General features: G+C 43.3%; 1 protein-coding gene across 4 annotated transcripts in view; it reads right to left on the reverse strand.

Moving 5' to 3' along the window:
* Positions 1-18,045, reverse strand: part of IGF1R (insulin like growth factor 1 receptor) — a 309,308-nt gene that overhangs the window by 269,864 nt on the left and 21,399 nt on the right. The window contains exons 2-3 of one of the 4 annotated variants that reach the window (XM_073304255.2): positions 3,625-4,095; positions 2,280-2,471 (exon numbers count right to left, since the gene is read on the reverse strand). The exons of 2 other annotated variants lie outside the window; for them this stretch is intronic. In XM_073304255.2, the coding sequence (XP_073160356.1) occupies positions 2,280-2,286 (7 nt within the window). In that variant the 5' untranslated portion in view covers positions 2,287-2,471; positions 3,625-4,095. The remainder of the gene's footprint in view (positions 1-2,279; positions 2,472-3,624; positions 4,096-18,045) is intronic. One more of the 4 variants, XM_073304257.2, reaches the window with a different exon arrangement.

Below are 18,045 nucleotides of genomic sequence, written 5' to 3' on the forward strand. Positions count from 1 at the left end.
AATCCCCAAACCACTCAACACGAAAACCTAATCTACTTTCCCAGATTCTCACGCCAACTTGGCCCCCACACCAGAACATAAAAGATCAGCAACATTACAACTACACAGAATGCTACTCAGCACTTCCTGTTCTGCAAGCATTAGGAAAAGAAAGTGTTCTGACTTCTTTCTAATTCATAGAGTTCCTGTTCGCATGCACTCCAGTGAACCAAGTTTCACTAATTCTGGCACAAACCCACAGTGGAGTTCCTGAAGCCCTAAGAAAAACAGGATAAACAACAGACTTATTTACAAGAATACTTATTTGAGTCATAATGAGGAATTTCCCTTGAAAACACTAGATTGAACCCAATGTATTCTCATGAAGTCAGCTGTCAATAGGACATGAAAATCCAATATATGGGGAAACAGCTTCATAACCAACTTAAGTTGTCTGACTTTTCGCATCTGGAGAGAAAATGCACACAAAAGGAAAAAGAAGCTTGACAGAAAAAGCCCTCTATTATGTCAATGCCAATGCCACAATAATCACTCAAAATAGACTGGAACATACTTTTTTGAAAGATTGTATTAATAAATACAAGAATTACCTACATAAGCAGTTCTCTATAAATATAAAACAAAGATGCATGGTCTTCTCTAGGGAACAAGAAACCACCTAAAAACCACAAAGCGCAAGGATAAGAGCTCAAGAGTCAGTTGTTCTTGAACTCGCTGACAACACTGATCTTTGAGGTATTTGGTGGAAGAAATGAAATGGAAAAAGGATGCCCTAATATGGACAATACAAATCAGGCATTGTGAGCTAAAGGAAGAAAAATGACAGTTTGTTTAAAGCAAGCTTACCCGTGGATCTAGTTGGATGGGGAGACTGTGTGTCTTGTTTTATGCATATTGAACTTAATTACTTTACCACCAACTTTCTCTGAGAAGATTGTGTGGTCTAAACACAAGCACAGGAGCCAGTAACTCAAATTCTAATCATAGAATATCAGGATTGGAAAGGACCTCAGGAGGTCATCTAGTCCAACCCCCTGCTCAAAGCAGGACCAATCCCCAATTAAATCATCCCAGCCAGGGCTTGGTCAAGCCTGACCTTAAAAACTTCTAAGGAAGGACATTCTACCACCTCCCTAGGTAACGCATTCCAGTGTTTCACCACCCTCCTAGTGAAAAAGTTTTTCCTAATATCCAACCTAAATACCAACTGTCCAGAGCTTCACAAATTGCTTTAGCAACAGAAAGCAGTCTTGTTGTCTCAAAACACCTAGCTAAGACTATTACCGTAAGTTAACAAAGGATCTGAAACATGAACATGCTTAAACCATAGCAGCCTTAATATCCAACAAGAACTTAAAGGCAGTTAACATCCCAAGGGATCAGCTGGAGTTAGTGTATGCATTATAGACAAAGAGGAAAAATATAAACTTTACTCTTTGGGGAGTACAGGAAGATAGCAGGAGAGGATAGTCTGGTCAGAAACTGATGTTTCATGGGCAAATCATCATCTACTATCACTTCTGTACTACCCAGACACACAAACTGCAAAATTGCAAACTGAAGGCTGCAATGATTTTGAGGTGAATTACCACATTGGAGGCATACATAAGCAAGAAAACTTGTTCCATGAGCCTGTAAAAAAAAAAAAAAAAATCTAGGATACCAGTGAGAGACACTTGGACTTTTGGAGAACCAGCACGAGACAGGCACCTTCTATCTTACTACACGCTACTGTCTGACTAAAGCATAACTACGGGTCCTGCCAAGACCGAGTGCCATGGTATTAGCTGACGGAAGGAAACAGTGGGGAAGAGGAGGAGCAAAGGTTGATGAAGCTGGCATCACCCACATTCAGGAGCCAGACTACAAGAGTTAAAGAAATCCAATCCATAAAACCTGTGATAAAAGCTGTAAAGGGCGGGGAGAAATCTGTCAGAGGAATTCTAGGATGTCTGAATGTGCAAATGAATCAAGGTTTCTAGCACTGTATGTCGTTCAGGATTTGGATGAGCAGACAGACTGGCACCTACAATTGCCAGCTTAGAAAGGTCTCTCCAGGCAAACATTAAAATCATGTGAAATGGAACAACTGCAATTAGAGCGATAGAGAAAGACTTGGCTTTGGGTCTGACCCTGAATTTCATTCTTAGAAACCAAAATTCCCCAGTATTGGGGGCAAGGGAGATGAACTCAATTAAGTGTTCAATTCTCTGTTCCTTCACAATCCTGATATACTGATTTTTAATCATACATCTCAATGATTAGGCTTTCATACTTACTGGTCATTCTTCTACAAGTCTCTCCACCACCACCACCACCTATCCCTCCGCTCCATTTTCAATCTAGTCCCTTTTTTCCCCTTTCACTGCGATTCAGTCTCTGAGATCTGCTCTTCATCCATTGTCTCTGCTTGGTTAAGATCCATCAAGTCTGTCAAGCCGCCATGAGAACACCATTCCTCTCCTTCTGAACTTGTGAGGGAAAGCCACAATACAGCACAACATAAGATCTATAGCATGGCCTTACAATGCAGTTTATGAGGTAACTAGGTGAAATGTAATGGCCTGTGACACACAGGATGTCAGATTAGATTGCTTACGTGTGAGTGTGCCACCGACATATCTTAAAGAACTGGCTTTTTTTAGTTGGTTATCTAATAAGTTATATGTTTTGTAGAACTAATAATGAAGATAATGGAAATCACAGAGCACCAGCTATGTATCAGGGAAAACACCTTATTTCATATTACACCTGGCAAATTCTACCTTTCCTAGGTAAAGAGGAAATGTCTCCAAGTTCAGGGGATAAATGAAAAAAGACCTTTTTATTTATTTAAGTTTGGCCACTGTTTTGCTTTGCGGTCTCATTTCTTTTAGAAGTTCACATCGTCCATCCGATGAAGTGAGCTGTAGCTCACGAAAGCTTATGCTCAAATAAATTGGTTAGTCTCTAAGGTGCCACAAGTACTCCTTTTCTTTTTCTATGAAAGTTAGTTACTCCATAATGCATCATCTTTTCCTCACTTTTGTTCACTGTCCTGAAAGGGATTTTATGAAAAACAAATTAATCTGAGATAAAAGACTACTACAGTTTCAATTTGGCCATGTTGTGTTTTCTTTGGACGACATTTAGGGACTGTGTTTAGATTTACAATATAAACTGGTCTCTCAAATGGACAGAAAACACACTACAATGTCCTTTATAAATTTTTATATGCAGTAGTGTATGGTTTCTTTGTGTGTTCACTACTAGATATTTTTAATTCGCCTAGAGTAACATATTTTGCGTCCAATACAGTTAAAGTATTTCCTCAAATTCAGATGTAAAGTTTGCCACAATGCATGCAACTAACCCACTGTACTGCTGTAAAACAGTTAATAATGCATGGCCTGTTAATATTGCTCCATTAAAAATATAGCTATTCCTTTTAGTAGACTATTATAACAACCAGTATAGTTTACTGATAAGGTGACACATTCATTTTCCTCCAGCTGCTTCCAACTTTCCAAACTTTTCTCCCCTATTGCTGCAATTTCTCATGCTTATTCTCAACAGAGGGGTCAATTCTGAGAAGGCAATTTTTTAATTAAACAGTTAGGGTGATTAACCATGAGAACTACCTACCAAGAGAAGTTTCTCCATCTCTTTATGTCTCCAGGTCAAAACTGGATGTCTTTCCGAAGAGATGCTTTAGCCAAACTCACATTAGCGAGCTCAATACAGAGGTAACTAGGTGAAATGCAATGGCCTGAGACATGCAGGATGTCATATTAGATGATCTAATGGTCCCTTCTGGCCTTAAAAAAATGTATGAATAAGTTTGATAAAATCCACTTGGTTGTTTTGTAAGATATTCAAGCATGATAAAATCCACTTGGTTGTTTTGTAAGATATTCAAGCATGAAAATAGGGATTTTCCCCCCCGCAATTACATTTCTGCCTCTTTATGATGGGTTTGGGACGAGGGGGGGCAGGAATCAAGTAACTTGTGTCTACTTATTCACAGAACTTCGAAACTTTCTACCGTCTTGGAACATCAACAAAGCAACAAATCTAATCACATTCCAAGCAGTCGTCTTTCCTAATAGTAATCACCTGTTTAGAAGATAAAAACAATCTTGAACAGATAAGCCATCTAAAAAGAATACAGTTAAAATCTCCAAATTGCATATATTTAGAAACAACTGTTATTTAAATATAATTTTTAGCAATCATGGAGCCAGTTGTTCCACAATGGCTATTTTGTGAAGTGGGTTTTTGTCTTACTTTTGCATCATTTCTTGCCTTCCGTGAAACAGGAGACTTTGAAATCTTATTATAATCCCTCTTCATACACATCTGCCAAACAGTTATTTAAGTCAACAAATCAATTATGATTTAATGGCTTTGCCTCTTGGTAAAGGGCAAGAAGAGAGACTCAAAACAAGATGAAAGCAACAGCCTCCATGCAAAATGGCCATCTCCATGGGGCAAATCAGCATGAACCTTGCTGTTCAGTACTTGGGTCTACATTGCTTCCACGTTTCTGGTAACTTATTTATTCAAGTTTAAGAACTAAAGGGCATGACCCACACCTCAAACACATTCACTGTTTTTATGTAAGAGACTGTTACCTCAAAGCAACCTGAAATCAGTTCATCACTGCCTGGCTTTCACTTCTAAATTTTGTATTTCTTCCAGTTACTCCATTTAGAAAGTGTTTAAAGGAACCCAGTGTTTTTCAAAACATACAATTCCTTTCATTTTAAATCCCATTTGTCAGTGGCTTTAGCTTTAATTTTATTAAATCGAAGACATACTACACACAAAATGGTCTTGGTGATCCCCCAGATGATATTAATGGTCACTGCACCTTTAAGAGCTTCTCCTGTCGCTCTGCTGAATGGGAAAAGAGGTTCTTTGAGGCTGCAGAACCCTGAGTGCAAAGCTCCTTTTATCAAGCAAGAGACCTGCTTGAACCCAAAAGACACTGTGACGAGCAGGTTCTCTCTAGCCACACGGGTAGATAATACTTAGTCCTGCCATGAGCTGCAGGAGACTGGACTAGATGACCTCTAGAGGTCCCTTGCAGTCCTACAATTCTATGATTCTATTAGAGCTGAATCTGAGGATAGAGGCTCACTTATGCCCAGTGAACTAAGCAGTAATCTGGAAATCAACTCCCCATTTGTATTTCTCCTGTTTTGTGTACCAATGGGTCAATACAGAGGGAGGCAAGACTCTCATCCTCAGAGGCCCAAGGATTTCCCCCCATTCTTCCCCTTTAACTTCTCTCCTGCCAAGGCCCTGCATTACATCAGTGTCTCACACTTCCTACAGAGGACTCAAACAGCCTGATAAAAATGCTTCATTTTGGCCACATCAGATCAGGGAGTCTCCCCTGGGTACTTCAGATACAATTTTAAGGGGTACTTTGGATAAGATGCCGGAAAAAGTGCTGGACACCGAGCACAGAAAAATATCCAAGCCTCATAAGGTGTACCAGCCTGGGAATCAATGTTGTCACCATTCCTTGAGGATGAGGAAGGGAGAAACAGCTTGTGTCCCAGAGAGCTCAGATGCTTTGCAGGAGTAGGAAAGGCATGGGCCACCCAACCCCTTGCCCCCACTGAAACCTGGCACATGCTGGTAGCAAACAGAATAAATCCTCCAGCTAGTAACCCGCTGCATGACTTCTACAGAGTGGACGTTATCCTGTTTTACCAACAGCTGTTCCAGTGCTGCTCAGAAAGACAAAGAATGGGTCAAAGAAAACCCAGGTCCGTTTGTTCAATTTTAAGTGAGAACCTACCCACCACACAACAGCAGCCAAAACAAAGTCTCACTGGGCCAAACATGGCCAATCCTGAGCACGCTCCCTTTAAATAAGTGAGGCGAGTCTAACTATTATTAAGGCTGCGTGTCAGTCACGGATTCCATTACTTTCCGTGACCTCTGTGACTTCTGCAGAGGCCGGTGCCGGCTCAGGGGCTGCCTGACTTGGGCAGCGCCTAGGCCAGCAGCAGCAGTTGGGGTGTGTGGGAGGGGGTTCAGGGCTAGAGCAGGGGGTTGGAGTGCAGGGTGGCACTTACTGGGGGCCCAGCATGTCTTTGCAGCTCCTTGGTGGAGGGACCAGGGGGCTCCGTGCGCTGCCCGCGCACACAAGCGCCGCCCCGCCGCTCCCATTGGTTGTGGTTCCCAGCTAATGGGAGCTGCAGAGCCAGCGCTTGCGGTGGGAGCAGTGCGCAGCACCCCTCGGCCGCTTCCCCCTCTAGGAGCTGCAGGGACACACAGAGCCAGGTAGAGAGCCTGCCAGCCCCGTCCCCCAGCACCAGCGGGGGTCCCGGACCACACACTGCTGCACGCCTCCCACCCAGAGCACCCACAGCCCCCTGGCCCAACTTTTAATTAGGGGTATATAGTAAAAGTCATGGACAGGACATGGGCCGTGAATTTTTGTTTGTGGCCCATGACCTGTCCATGACATTTACTAAAAATACCTGTGACTAAAACGTGGCCTTAACTATTACTCGCATTCAGCTAGCAGATGATGCTTCTGAATATGGTGCTGTTGCTCTCCTCCCAAACTCCACTAATAAAGACGATTAGATCAGATCATCCTTCAGTAAGGTCAACACAGAGCCATGTGTCCATCTGGGAGATCAGTACAACTTCTAAACAGTGTTTTGTTGTTTATTCCCTATGAAGCCACTTCCTTCTCATCACGTGTTTTCAGCTTAAACCCATGGGAGGTCCTTATTAAAGAATTTGGTCTAGAGCAGCACATTTACTGTCCAGCAGTGCCTACGCCTCGGATTTACAGCATTCATAAAATCAGACATTTCCAAAACTCCCATCTCTCTTTCACAGCAACGAAAGAAATGCTTACCATGTGTGACAGATTTGAAGCTGCCCTGTCATAACTTATGAATACTGTGTGTTAGCCTTGACACTTGGGATGTTTACTGTATGGACTACACTGAGTAAACTCAATAGATGGCGGTCTGGAAAAACAGGAAAGAAGGAAAAGAATGCCTCAATATAGCCATCCCTAAACAAACACTAAAGAGCTGTTAAGAGACAATGTCAGAACTATTAGCGCTGATGATTTTGCCTCAGTCTCCGGCCAACCTACGCAACTCTTTTTCAGCAAACAGAAAAAAGCCCACAAACCACATAACAAAAGAACTCCAGCAGGATTAAAAGGGACAAATTCCAGAGACTCCATACTTGTTGCAGGGTACCAGACTGAAGCTACATCTGCCCTAGAGCCACTACAATGGTACTGCTGAGGCTGTGTTGCTGCAGCACCACAGCGTAAACACTTCCTACATCAACAGAAAGTGTTTTCCCACCTATGTAGTTAATCCACTTCTGCAAGAGGTGGCAGCTAAGTCAAAGGAAGAATTCTTCTGTCCATCAACTGCGTCTATATAGGGGGTTGGGTTGACCTAACCATGGCACTCAGGGAGCAACATTTTTCACAGCCCTGAGCAACACAGCTAGGCCAATCTAATTTTTAAGTGTAGAGCAGCCCTGAGACAAAAAAGCCTGCTGGGGGTATCTGTAGAAGCTACACTGGTTTTAAGAAGGCTGTCTGGTCACTGTATACCACTGGTCACAGACTTCCAAAGAGAACAATAGTAAGTTCTTGAACTCAGTTGGACCTACATGATAGGAGTACTTGACATAGCCCAGGGCTTTGTAGAGTGGGAGAATTGTGGAATTTCACCCAAGCAGAGGTAAAGCCCACAGGCTCAACTCCTGAATGCTCTCAGAGATCCCAGATAAGGGGCAGCCAGCTCTGTAATTGTGATGCCTTTTAACACGGTCAGAAAGCTACCTGCATTATCATACCACCTACTGCAGATATCTGAAGGGTGCATGCTGTGGGCAGTGGAAGTTAATTGCAGAATTCATAGAAATCAGCGACTGTAGACATCCCTTATAGTCCATCCCCTGATAACACAGGATTCTTCCACAAAGTATATTCTTGTGTTTTGTCCTGCTAAGAGAGAGACTCTCAGTCTGGAAAAAAAATGAACCACTTTTCACTTCTGTTGAAGTTTTATTTGTTTGTTTTAATTAATTTAAACTTCAGGTTCTCAGGCACCAAACACAATGCTGCCATGTTTGGTTTGCAAACACTGCAAGGGAACATTTAAACCCAAACAAACGGTTTTCATTTGAAGTTAAATCATTGAAGTATTCCTGTTTATATTTAGGGGCTTATTTTGCACTTAACGAGTCAATATCTGGGAACAAAGCTAACAAATGGTGATCTTTTAGATGACTTTAGAGACTGGAGACTATTGTGCAATCTAAGATCTCACAGCTAGAAAATACCGCCTGATTAATTTTTGTTTGGTTTATTACACTCCTTACCACCTTATACAACTATTCTTCTGCTCTGGTGAGAAAAGGAAGTGTAAGGAAAAGGACCATCCTCAGAGTTAAAGTGAACAGGATTCCCCTATCCTCTATGTACTTAACGATGACTGACATTCTCCCTACATCATCCATTAGCCAAACTACGTATTTTGTTTTAGCCTTATAGCTTTTCTGTATACTTCCTACAAAAGGTCCATCCTGTTACTCAGGCGCCCAGAATCATGCATTACACTCACCAAAGCCTCAGAGAAGGACACTAATTTCACCCAGGTTACAAAGCCTCTGCATACCTACCTTTAAACTGATTTGACTTTATTATTCTAACTCATTGTAAGTGCAATTGAATATTGTGTCCATGATCAACCAAAACTTTCTCTTGGCATTGCTGGTTTCTTTATGACGCCCTTTCATTCAACTCTCCCAAAAGCACACGCGCGCACACACACACACTTTAAGTGAAAAGGAGGACTTGTGGCACCGTAGAGACTAATCAATTTATTTGAGCATAAGCTTTCGTGAGCCACAGCTCACTTCATCGGATGCATAAAAGTGGAAAATGCAGTGAGGATATTTTTATACACACAGACCATGAAAAAATGGGTGTTTATCACTTCAAAAGGTTTTCTCTCTTCACCCCACTCTCCTGCTGGTAATAGCTTATCTGAAGTGATCACTCTCCTTACAATGTGTATGATAATCAAGGTGGGCCATTTCCAGCACAAATCCAGGTTCTCTCTCCCCCCACTCCACTCTCCTTTTCTAAAGGGATCACTCTCCTTACAAGGTGTATGATAGCAGACCTTTTTCAGGTTAACTATTCCTATCTGTCCTTTTTTTTTTTTTTTTTTTTTTTTCCCCAGCACCAAACTCAGGTGAGAGGGTTGTGCGTGAACAGGAGGAGGGTTATAGGCAAGACCAAGTAAGAGCCTAGGTTAGCTCTACAGTTAAGATATACCCTGTGCTGCATCACTTTTGAAGAAAAGGCGTACTTGTGGCACCTTAGAGACTAACCAATTTATTTAAGCATAAGCTTTCGTGAGCTACAGCTCACTTCATCGGATGCATACTGTGGAAACTGCAGAAGACATTATATACACAGAGACCAAGTTACAGACATGGTTAATTTAACCAGATCATAAAAAAGGGGCAGAATCCAAACATATGAAGAAACTTTCTTGTACAGAAAAAGTAAGCAAACGCTTAAGTCCTGGGATTAAATCCAGTTCTCTTTTTGCAGGAAAGAAGGAAAATGTGTCAGCCTTTGTGCTGTTTCTTAACCCACGGGATCACTTGCCTGACAGCACCAAAAAAAAATAATAATAAAAAAAAGTCACTCTATGGAAGACACAATACACAAGTGAGTAGGTGGCATATTATGATCAGTAACTATGAGAGCAAAACTGTGATAATGATGTTTAAGCTCTATGCTAGTAGTTGTAGTCTAATGCCTGCTAAAGCAAAAGTGTAAGACTGAAAATTACAAGCTCTTTATAACAGAATTTATGTTTCACAACCTGTGATGACAATAGAGCTCAACAGAAATTGTCTCTCTAGGGGACCTCTCTTCACCTTAAAAAGAGGTCGTGTGTACAGTTTTATTTTATTTATTTATTTATTTTAAACAGTTGTCTACACATCCAAGTGACTCAGCAACTGGCTGACAGCAACCTACAGCACGTACAATTAAGTTGCACGGGTAAGGTAGCCAACTCTCACAAGATGAAAATCATCTCAGCATGTGGCTGGGCTCAGCAGGTCACATTTATGGCCACTATACAACGCTTTTAGCTGCCTACTACCGCCCGCTGCCTCAGAGTGTTTTAAATCTAGATCTGCCAACTCGTCCAGACTATTTTGACTTCATTAAAAGAAAACTGCCAGCACAGTACCATCATACATAACTGCACTGAGTTTCCAATGATCAGAAACATAACTCAATAAAAAGTCAATGGGAAATTATATTTATATCCCCTCCCCCAGTAATCTATAAATGACCGAGGGTCCCACTGTGATTTACCTTAACAATACATAGGACTTGACCACTAAACCTTCGCTATCTATCCCTGCCCTAAAGAAACAGATTGTTTTCCTTTTCTGTGGTAATGTTTGGTTAAAACAAACTGAACTAAAACTTCCATTAATCCCAACTTCCACAAGGCTGGAGTTTTAAAAGAAAAGTTAAACAAAGTATCTGACTACACAGGAAAGAAAAGGTACTAGTTTCAGATCAAGTTAGCTTAACAAGACTGGAAAGTCCCTTTCACACCACTGTAGACACACTGAAACACCTTTAAAATCCCACGAGTGGATCATATTGTAGCCTGTTCTCCCACACAGGTTACAACATGACCAATCAATTCAACTGAAAAGGTGTTTAACTGATAAAACAGTGTCTACATTAAGTGTTAAAGGGACTTTCCAATCATGTTTAATTTGACTGAGCTAATCAGACTGAAAACCAAGTACCTTTTTCTCTCGTGGACAGGGCGAAACATGTGGATAGGTACAAGAAGAGAGACAATGTGACTGATAATTTAGGCCACAGGTAGTCAACAGGTGAACTGCAGGCCAAATCCGGACTGCCAGATGCTTCTCAATGAACCGCAAAGTCTTTTTATATACTTATTGTTATTGCGGTGTGAAAACTATTTCTCTGACTTCTGGCTCCTGACTATACCTTGACCAAGAAATTTGGACCTTGCCAAAAAACTAAGTGACTACCCTGATTTAGGCCTTGTCCACACAGAAGAGTTATACCAAGCAATAAGGTAGAGTGTGAATTTAAACCAATGAAGTCACACTAATGCAGGGATCGGCAACCTTTGGCACATGGCCCGCCAGGGTAAGCCCCCTGGCTGGCCGGGTCGGTTTGTTTACCTGCTGCGTCCGCAGGTTCAGCTGATCGCGGCTCCCACTGGCAGCGGTTCACCGTTCTCAGCCAATGGGAGCTGCGGTGCTTCCCTTGCCCTGCGCCGCTTCCCAAAGCCTCATTGGTCTGAAGCAGCAAACCGTGGCTAGTGGGTGCCATGATCGGCCGAACTTGTGGACGCGTCAAATAAACAAACCAGCCCGGCCCACCAGGGAGCTTACCTGGCAGGCCATGTGCCAAAGGTTGCCAATCCCTGCACCAATGTAACTCCCCATGGGATAACTCTTTTTGCAGTGTAAAAATGTGTTTTCTGTTTAGCTTATGTCACTTTGGAAGGGGTTTAAACTAAGCCAAGAAAAGAGGCTCATAAAGAGACCATATGGGGAGTTATACCTGCATAATTATTTCAGTGTAACTGGTAAAACCTTCCCGTGTAGACCAGCCCTTACCGTCTCCTACGCCAGTTAAGATGAATGGGGCTACAAAGAGACAGAACCTACACAGGCAGAGTGCAACAGGATGCAAGTACTTCTACACAGAGCACTCATTTTTTCAAACATGAGGTAAAGAGGACAGGCAAACACAAACATCCTGGAGTTTTATCAACTGCAAAAAAAAAAACCTGAGTTTTACTATCTGCAAGAGAGCTTTCAATCAGCAACTTAGGCCTCTCAGTGTACATCCCTAGCAATCATCTTAAATCAATTATTCTACTCTGCAGCTCTTCCCCCCCTTAAGTAAGAATTTGTAGGAAAAAAATGTTTGTATGAAAAGTAGGACACGTACCTCACTGAAGCAGTGAAATGGTCTTCCCCAAGTAGCTTACGTACACTTGGTTTCTACATTTTAGCTTGTACGATCATCGGCTTGGGGACTGTCTTCTATTGCAGTGGTTCTCAAAGCCAGTCCGCCGCTCATTCAGGTAAACCCTCTAGCATGTCAGACCTGTTTGTTTACCTGCCGCGTCCACAGGTTCGGCCGATCGCAGCTCCCACTGGCCGCGGTTCACTGCTCCAGGCCAATGGGGGCTGCGGGAAGCGTCGCAGGCCAAGGGACATGCTGGTCACCCTTCCCACCGCCGCCATTGGCCTGGAGCTGCAAACCGCGGCCAGTGGGAGCCGCGATCGGCCGAACCTGCGCACTCGGCAGGTAAATAAACCAGTCTGGCACGCCAGGGGCTTTCCCTGCATGAGCGGCGGACCGGCTTTGAGAACCACTGTTCTATTGTGTTTATACTTTGCCTAACAGAGTGGAGCCTCCAATCCCTGATGCAGCCTTTAGACACTAGCAGAACATTCAATGAATAGGTGCATGTTTGCATTTCTGATCAGTGAAATGATTAGCTTACTATTCAACAAAACATGTAGGATCTATATTGTTTGGCAGCTGCAAATGCTTCTACTAAAAGTGTGTCAGAATATTTTATTAGTCGAGAAAATCTCCTACACCTTTAACTCGATGTGGGACGGGTGATGTCAGGAGCGAAACACATACAGTCCCTTCTGCAACCTAAGCAGATGTCTCTGAAGAGAACGGGGTGCAAAGTGCTGTCACAGGTGCATGCCCAACAGATCCACAGGAGGAGACTTCAGGCTCAGTGAGTCAGTGTCCTGCAGAGCAGTGGGACTGCGACAGTCAGCTCAGCAGAGATTTTATCCATCCTGCTCGCCTTCTTCAGACCCAACATAGGGGGAAGCTATAACCACCCACGAAGCACAGCCAAGCTTCCCAGATCCCCTGGGAAACTCCCAGCTTCAGGCACTCCCTTCTGATCTCCCAGCACCTGCACTAGGAGAGCAGGGGAGTCATTCTGGGCCACACCTCTGTTTTGGGTAATGGAGGACTGCAGCCAAGAAAAGACCATATTAGGAGTCTATCCTCGCCTACTGCAGTTCCAGCTGCGCCAATTAATGGAGGCTGAGAACAACAGAAACGAATGGGAAGCATTTTTAAAAACAAGTAACTGCTAGCAGTACTGATGAGGGGAAAGAACTCCATTTGCATCACTGGATAATTGTGCTTTAATTTTAGGTATTGGATGGGGGCGGGGGGGGGAGGGGGGGGAAATCAGCTTAACATGAACTGAACTGAACTTTTTTCAGAGTAACAGCCGTGTTAGTCTGTATTCGCAAAAAGAAAAGGAGGACTTGTGGCACCTTAGAGACTTGAACTTCTGTACATTGAACCATAATTATCTTGAGCTCATAATCAAGGTGGGCCATTTCCAGCAGTTGACAAGAACAGCAGGGGGGGAAATAAACATGGGGAAATAGGTTTCAGAGTAACAGCCGTGTTAGTCTGTATTCGCAAAAAGAAAAGGAGTACTTGTGGCACCTTAGAGACTAACCAATTTATTTGAGCATGAGCTTTCGTGAGCTACAGCTCACTTCATCGGATGCATACCGTGGAAACTGCAGCAGACTTTATATACACACAGAGATCATGAAACAATACCTCCTCCCACCCCACTGTCCTGCTGGTAATAGCTTATCTAAAGTGATCATCAAGTTGGGCCATTTCCAGCACAAATCCAGGTTTTCTCGCCCTCCACCCCCCCACACAAATTCACTCTCCTGCTGGTGATAGCCCATCCAAAGTGACAACTCTCCACACAATGTGCATGACAATCAAGTTGGGCCATTTCCTGCACAAATCCAGGTTCTCTCACCCCCCCATCTCCCTCCCAAAAACCACACACACAAACTCACTATCCCGCTGGCAATAGCTCATCCAAAGTGACCACTCTCCCCACAATGCGCATGATAATCAAGGTGGGCCACCCCCAGCACAAATCCAGGCCTTCTCACCCCCCCCCACCTCCATACACACACAAACTCACTTTCCTGCTGGCAATAGCTCATCCAAACTGACCACTCTCAAAGTTTAAATCCAAGTTAAACCAGAACATCCGGGGGGGGGGGGGGGGGAGGAAAAAACAAGGGGAAATAGGCTACCTTGCATAATGACTTAGCCACTCCCAGTCTCTATTTAAGCCTAAATTAATAGTATCCAATTTGCAAATGAATTCCAATTCAGCAGTTTCTCACTGGAGTCTGGATTTGAAGTTTTTTTGTTTTAAGATAGTGACCTTCATGTCTGTGATTGCGTGACCAGAGAGATTGAAGTGTTCTCCGACTGGTTTATGAATGTTATAATTCTTGACATCTGATTTGTGTCCATTTATTCTTTTACGTAGAGACTGTCCAGTTTGACCAATGTACATGGCAGAGGGGCATTGCTGGCACATGATGGCATATATCACATTGGTGGATGTGCAGGCGAACGAGCCTCTGATAGTGTGGCTGATGTTATTAGGCCCTGTGATGGTGTCCCCTGAATAGATATGTGGGCACAGTTGGCAACGGGCTTTGTTGCAAGGATAAGTTCCTGGGTTAGTGGTTCTGTTGTGTGGTATGTGGTTGTTGGTGAGTATTTGCTTCAGGTTGCGGGGCTGTCTGTAGGCAAGGACTGGCCTGTCTCCCAAGATTTGAGAGAGTGTTGGGTCATCCTTTAGGATAGGTTGTAGATCCTTAATAATGCGTTGGAGGGGTTTTAGTTGGGGGCTGAAGGTGACGGCTAGTGGCGTTCTGTTATTTTCTTTATTAGGCCTGTCCTGTAGTAGGCAACTTCTGGGAACTCTTCTGGCTCTATCAATCTGTTTCTTTACTTCCGCAGGTGGGTATTGTAGTTGTAAGAAAGCTTGACAGAGATCTTGTAGGTGTTTGTCTCTGTCTGAGGGGTTGGAGCAAATGCGGTTGTATCGCAGAGCTTGGCTGTACACGATGGATCGTGTGGTGTGGTCAGGGTGAAAGCTGGAGGCATGCAGGTAGGAATAGCGGTCAGTAGGTTTCCGGTATAGGGTGGTGTTTATGTGACCATTGTTTATTAGCACTGTAGTGTCCAGGAAGTGGATCTCTTGTGTGGACTGGACCAGGCTGAGGTTGATGGTGGGATGGAAATTGTTGAAATCATGGTGGAATTCCTCAAGGGCTTCTTTTCCATGGGTCCAGATGATGAAGATGTCATCAATATAGCGCAAGTAGAGTAGGGGCTTTAGGGGACGAGAGCTGAGGAAGTGTTGTTCTAAGTCAGCCATAAAAAAGTTGGCATACTGTGGGGCCATGCGGGTACCCATAGCAGTGCCGCTGATCTGAAGGTATACATTGTCCCCAAATGTAAAATAGTTATGGGTAAGGACAAAGTCACAAAGTTCAGCCACCAGGTTAGCCGTGACATTATCGGGGATAGTGTTCTTGACGGCTTGTAGTCCATCTTTGTGTGGAATGTTAGTGCAGAGGGCTTCTACATCCATAGTGGCCAGGGGATGGTGTTATCAGGAAGATCACCAATGGATTGAAGTTTCCTCAGGAAGTCAGTGGTGTCTCGAAGGTAGCTGGGAGTGCTGGTAGCGTAGGGCCTGAGGAGGGAGTCTACATAGCCAGACAATCCTGCTGTCAGGGTGCCAATGCCTGAGATGATGGGGCGCCCAGGATTTCCAGGTTTATGGATCTTGGGAAGTAGATAGAATATCCCAGGTTGGGGTTCCAGGGGTGTGTCTGTGCGGATTTGATCTTGTGCTTTTTCAGGAAGTTTCTTGAGCAAATGCTGTAGTTGCTTTTGGTAACTCTCAGTGGGATCATAGGGTAATGGCTTGTAGAAACTCGTGTTGGAGAGCTGCCGAGCAGCCTCTTGTTCATATTCCAACCTATTCATGATGACAACAGCACCTCCTTTGTCAGCCTTTTTGATTATGATGTCAGAGTTGTTTCTGAGGCTGTGGATGACATTGCGTTCCGCATGGCTGAGGTTACGGGGCAAGTGATGCTGCTTTTCCACAATTTCAGCCCGTGCACGTCGGCGGAAGCAGTCTATGTAGAAGTCCAGTCTGCTGTTTCGACCTTCAGGAGGAGTCCACCTAGAATCCCTCTTTCTGTAGTGTTGGTAGGAAGACCTCTGTGGATTAGTATGTTGTATTTTGGAAATATTCCTTGAGTCGGAGATGTCGAAAATAGGATTCTAGGTCACCACAGAATTGTATCATGTTCGTGGGGGTGGAGGGGCAGAAGGAGAGGCCCCGAGATAGAACAGCTGCTTCTGCTGGGCTGAGAGTATAGTTGGATAGGTTAACAATATTGCTAGGTGGGTTCTGGGAACCATTGCTATGGCCCCTTGTAGCATGTAGTAGTTCAAGCCTAAGTTAATTGTAATTCAAGCCTAAGTTAATTGTATCCAGTTTGCAAATTAATTCCAATTCAGCAGTCTCTCGCTGGAGTCAGCCACACTATCAGAGGCTCATTCACCTGCACATCTACCAATGTGATATATGCCATCATGTGCCAGCAATGCCCTTCTGCCATGTACATTGGTCAAACTGGACAGTCTCTACGTAAAAGAATAAATGGACACAAATCAGACGTCAAGAATTATAACATTCAAAAACCAGTCAGAGAACACTTCAATCTCTTTGGTCACTCAATTACAGACCTAAAAGTGGCAATTCAACAAAAAAACTTCAAAAACAGACTCCAAGGAAAGACTGAATTGGAGTTAATTTGCAAAGTGGATACAATTAACTTAGGCTTGAATAAAGACTGGGAGTGGATGTGTCATTACATAAAGTAAAACTATTTTCCTCTTGTTTACTTCCCCTCCTACTGTTCTTGTCAACTGCTGGAAATGGCCCACCTTGATCATCACTACAAAAGGTGTCTCCCCCCTCCCGCTGGTAACAGATCACCTTTCCTGATCAATCCTGTTACAGTCTGTATGGTAACACCCATTGTTTTATGTTCTCTGTGTATATAAAATCTCCCTACTATATTTTCCACTGTATGCATCTGATGAAGTGGGCTGTAGCTCATGAAAGCTTATGCTCTAATAAGTTTGTTAGTCTCTAAGGTGCCACAAGTACTCCTTTCCTTTTTGCAGATACAGAATAACACGGCTGCTACTCTGAAACCTAGAATTATCTTGGGCACAGAGGATTCCCGAAGACAAATCATCTAGAGGCTTTCAAAGCAATTCATATGGTTGTCAAAGACTAAACTGGGAAGGCAAGCTCTGAAGAGAGCATGTGTTTGTCTTGAAGAACAGGTAACCTAAATTTAACTACAATCCACAGTCCCACCGAACAAAATGCTGCGGGTGCAGTTTTTGCCAAGCACCAATGGCATGCTTGACTTTATACAAGACAGTGAAGACAGGTTCTGCCCCAAAAAGTTTGTAACAGAAAAGGCTTGAGGAACCTTTAAGAGCTTTGTTTCTGGGATTTCATGTGTTGTGGTGGTGGAAGAGGATGGGGGGGGGGAGCGTTTTCTGTTTTGTTTTATTTAAAACAGCATTTTGACCAAATCCATGAAGGATTTGAATGAAAAGAGGTAGGGGAGGTACCTGGTGCACTTGAAAATTAAGGACACCCCAAGCATACAAGTCTGCATGAAAGGAGGCAAGAATGCAAGACCGTGGGGCAAGTGTGAAGGGAATGGCAAAGCAGGCTTCCTTTAGAGTGAAGGTAGGGTTATGAGAGGTGTGCACAAAGATGCAGACAGGGATGTAACTGTACAGAATCTTGAAAGAGAAAATGAAAATAATGAATTTGATACCCAAAATATAAAAGGAGTTCATTTATCGGATGACCACCAATAATCTGAGTTTTATTGCATCCTCTATTTGATACAAGCAGGGGTAAAAAGGGACTCACTTTCTCACACTAATTTGCATTCTTCAAACAGCCACATCAAAAACATTGGGGAAAAAAATAGAGTATAATTCACAGAGCCTCCTCTTCAACATATCCAAAGAGTTGT

This window comes from Lepidochelys kempii, chromosome 10 (assembly GCF_965140285.1).
Source record: "Lepidochelys kempii isolate rLepKem1 chromosome 10, rLepKem1.hap1, whole genome shotgun sequence".
NCBI lineage: Eukaryota > Metazoa > Chordata > Testudines > Cheloniidae > Lepidochelys > Lepidochelys kempii.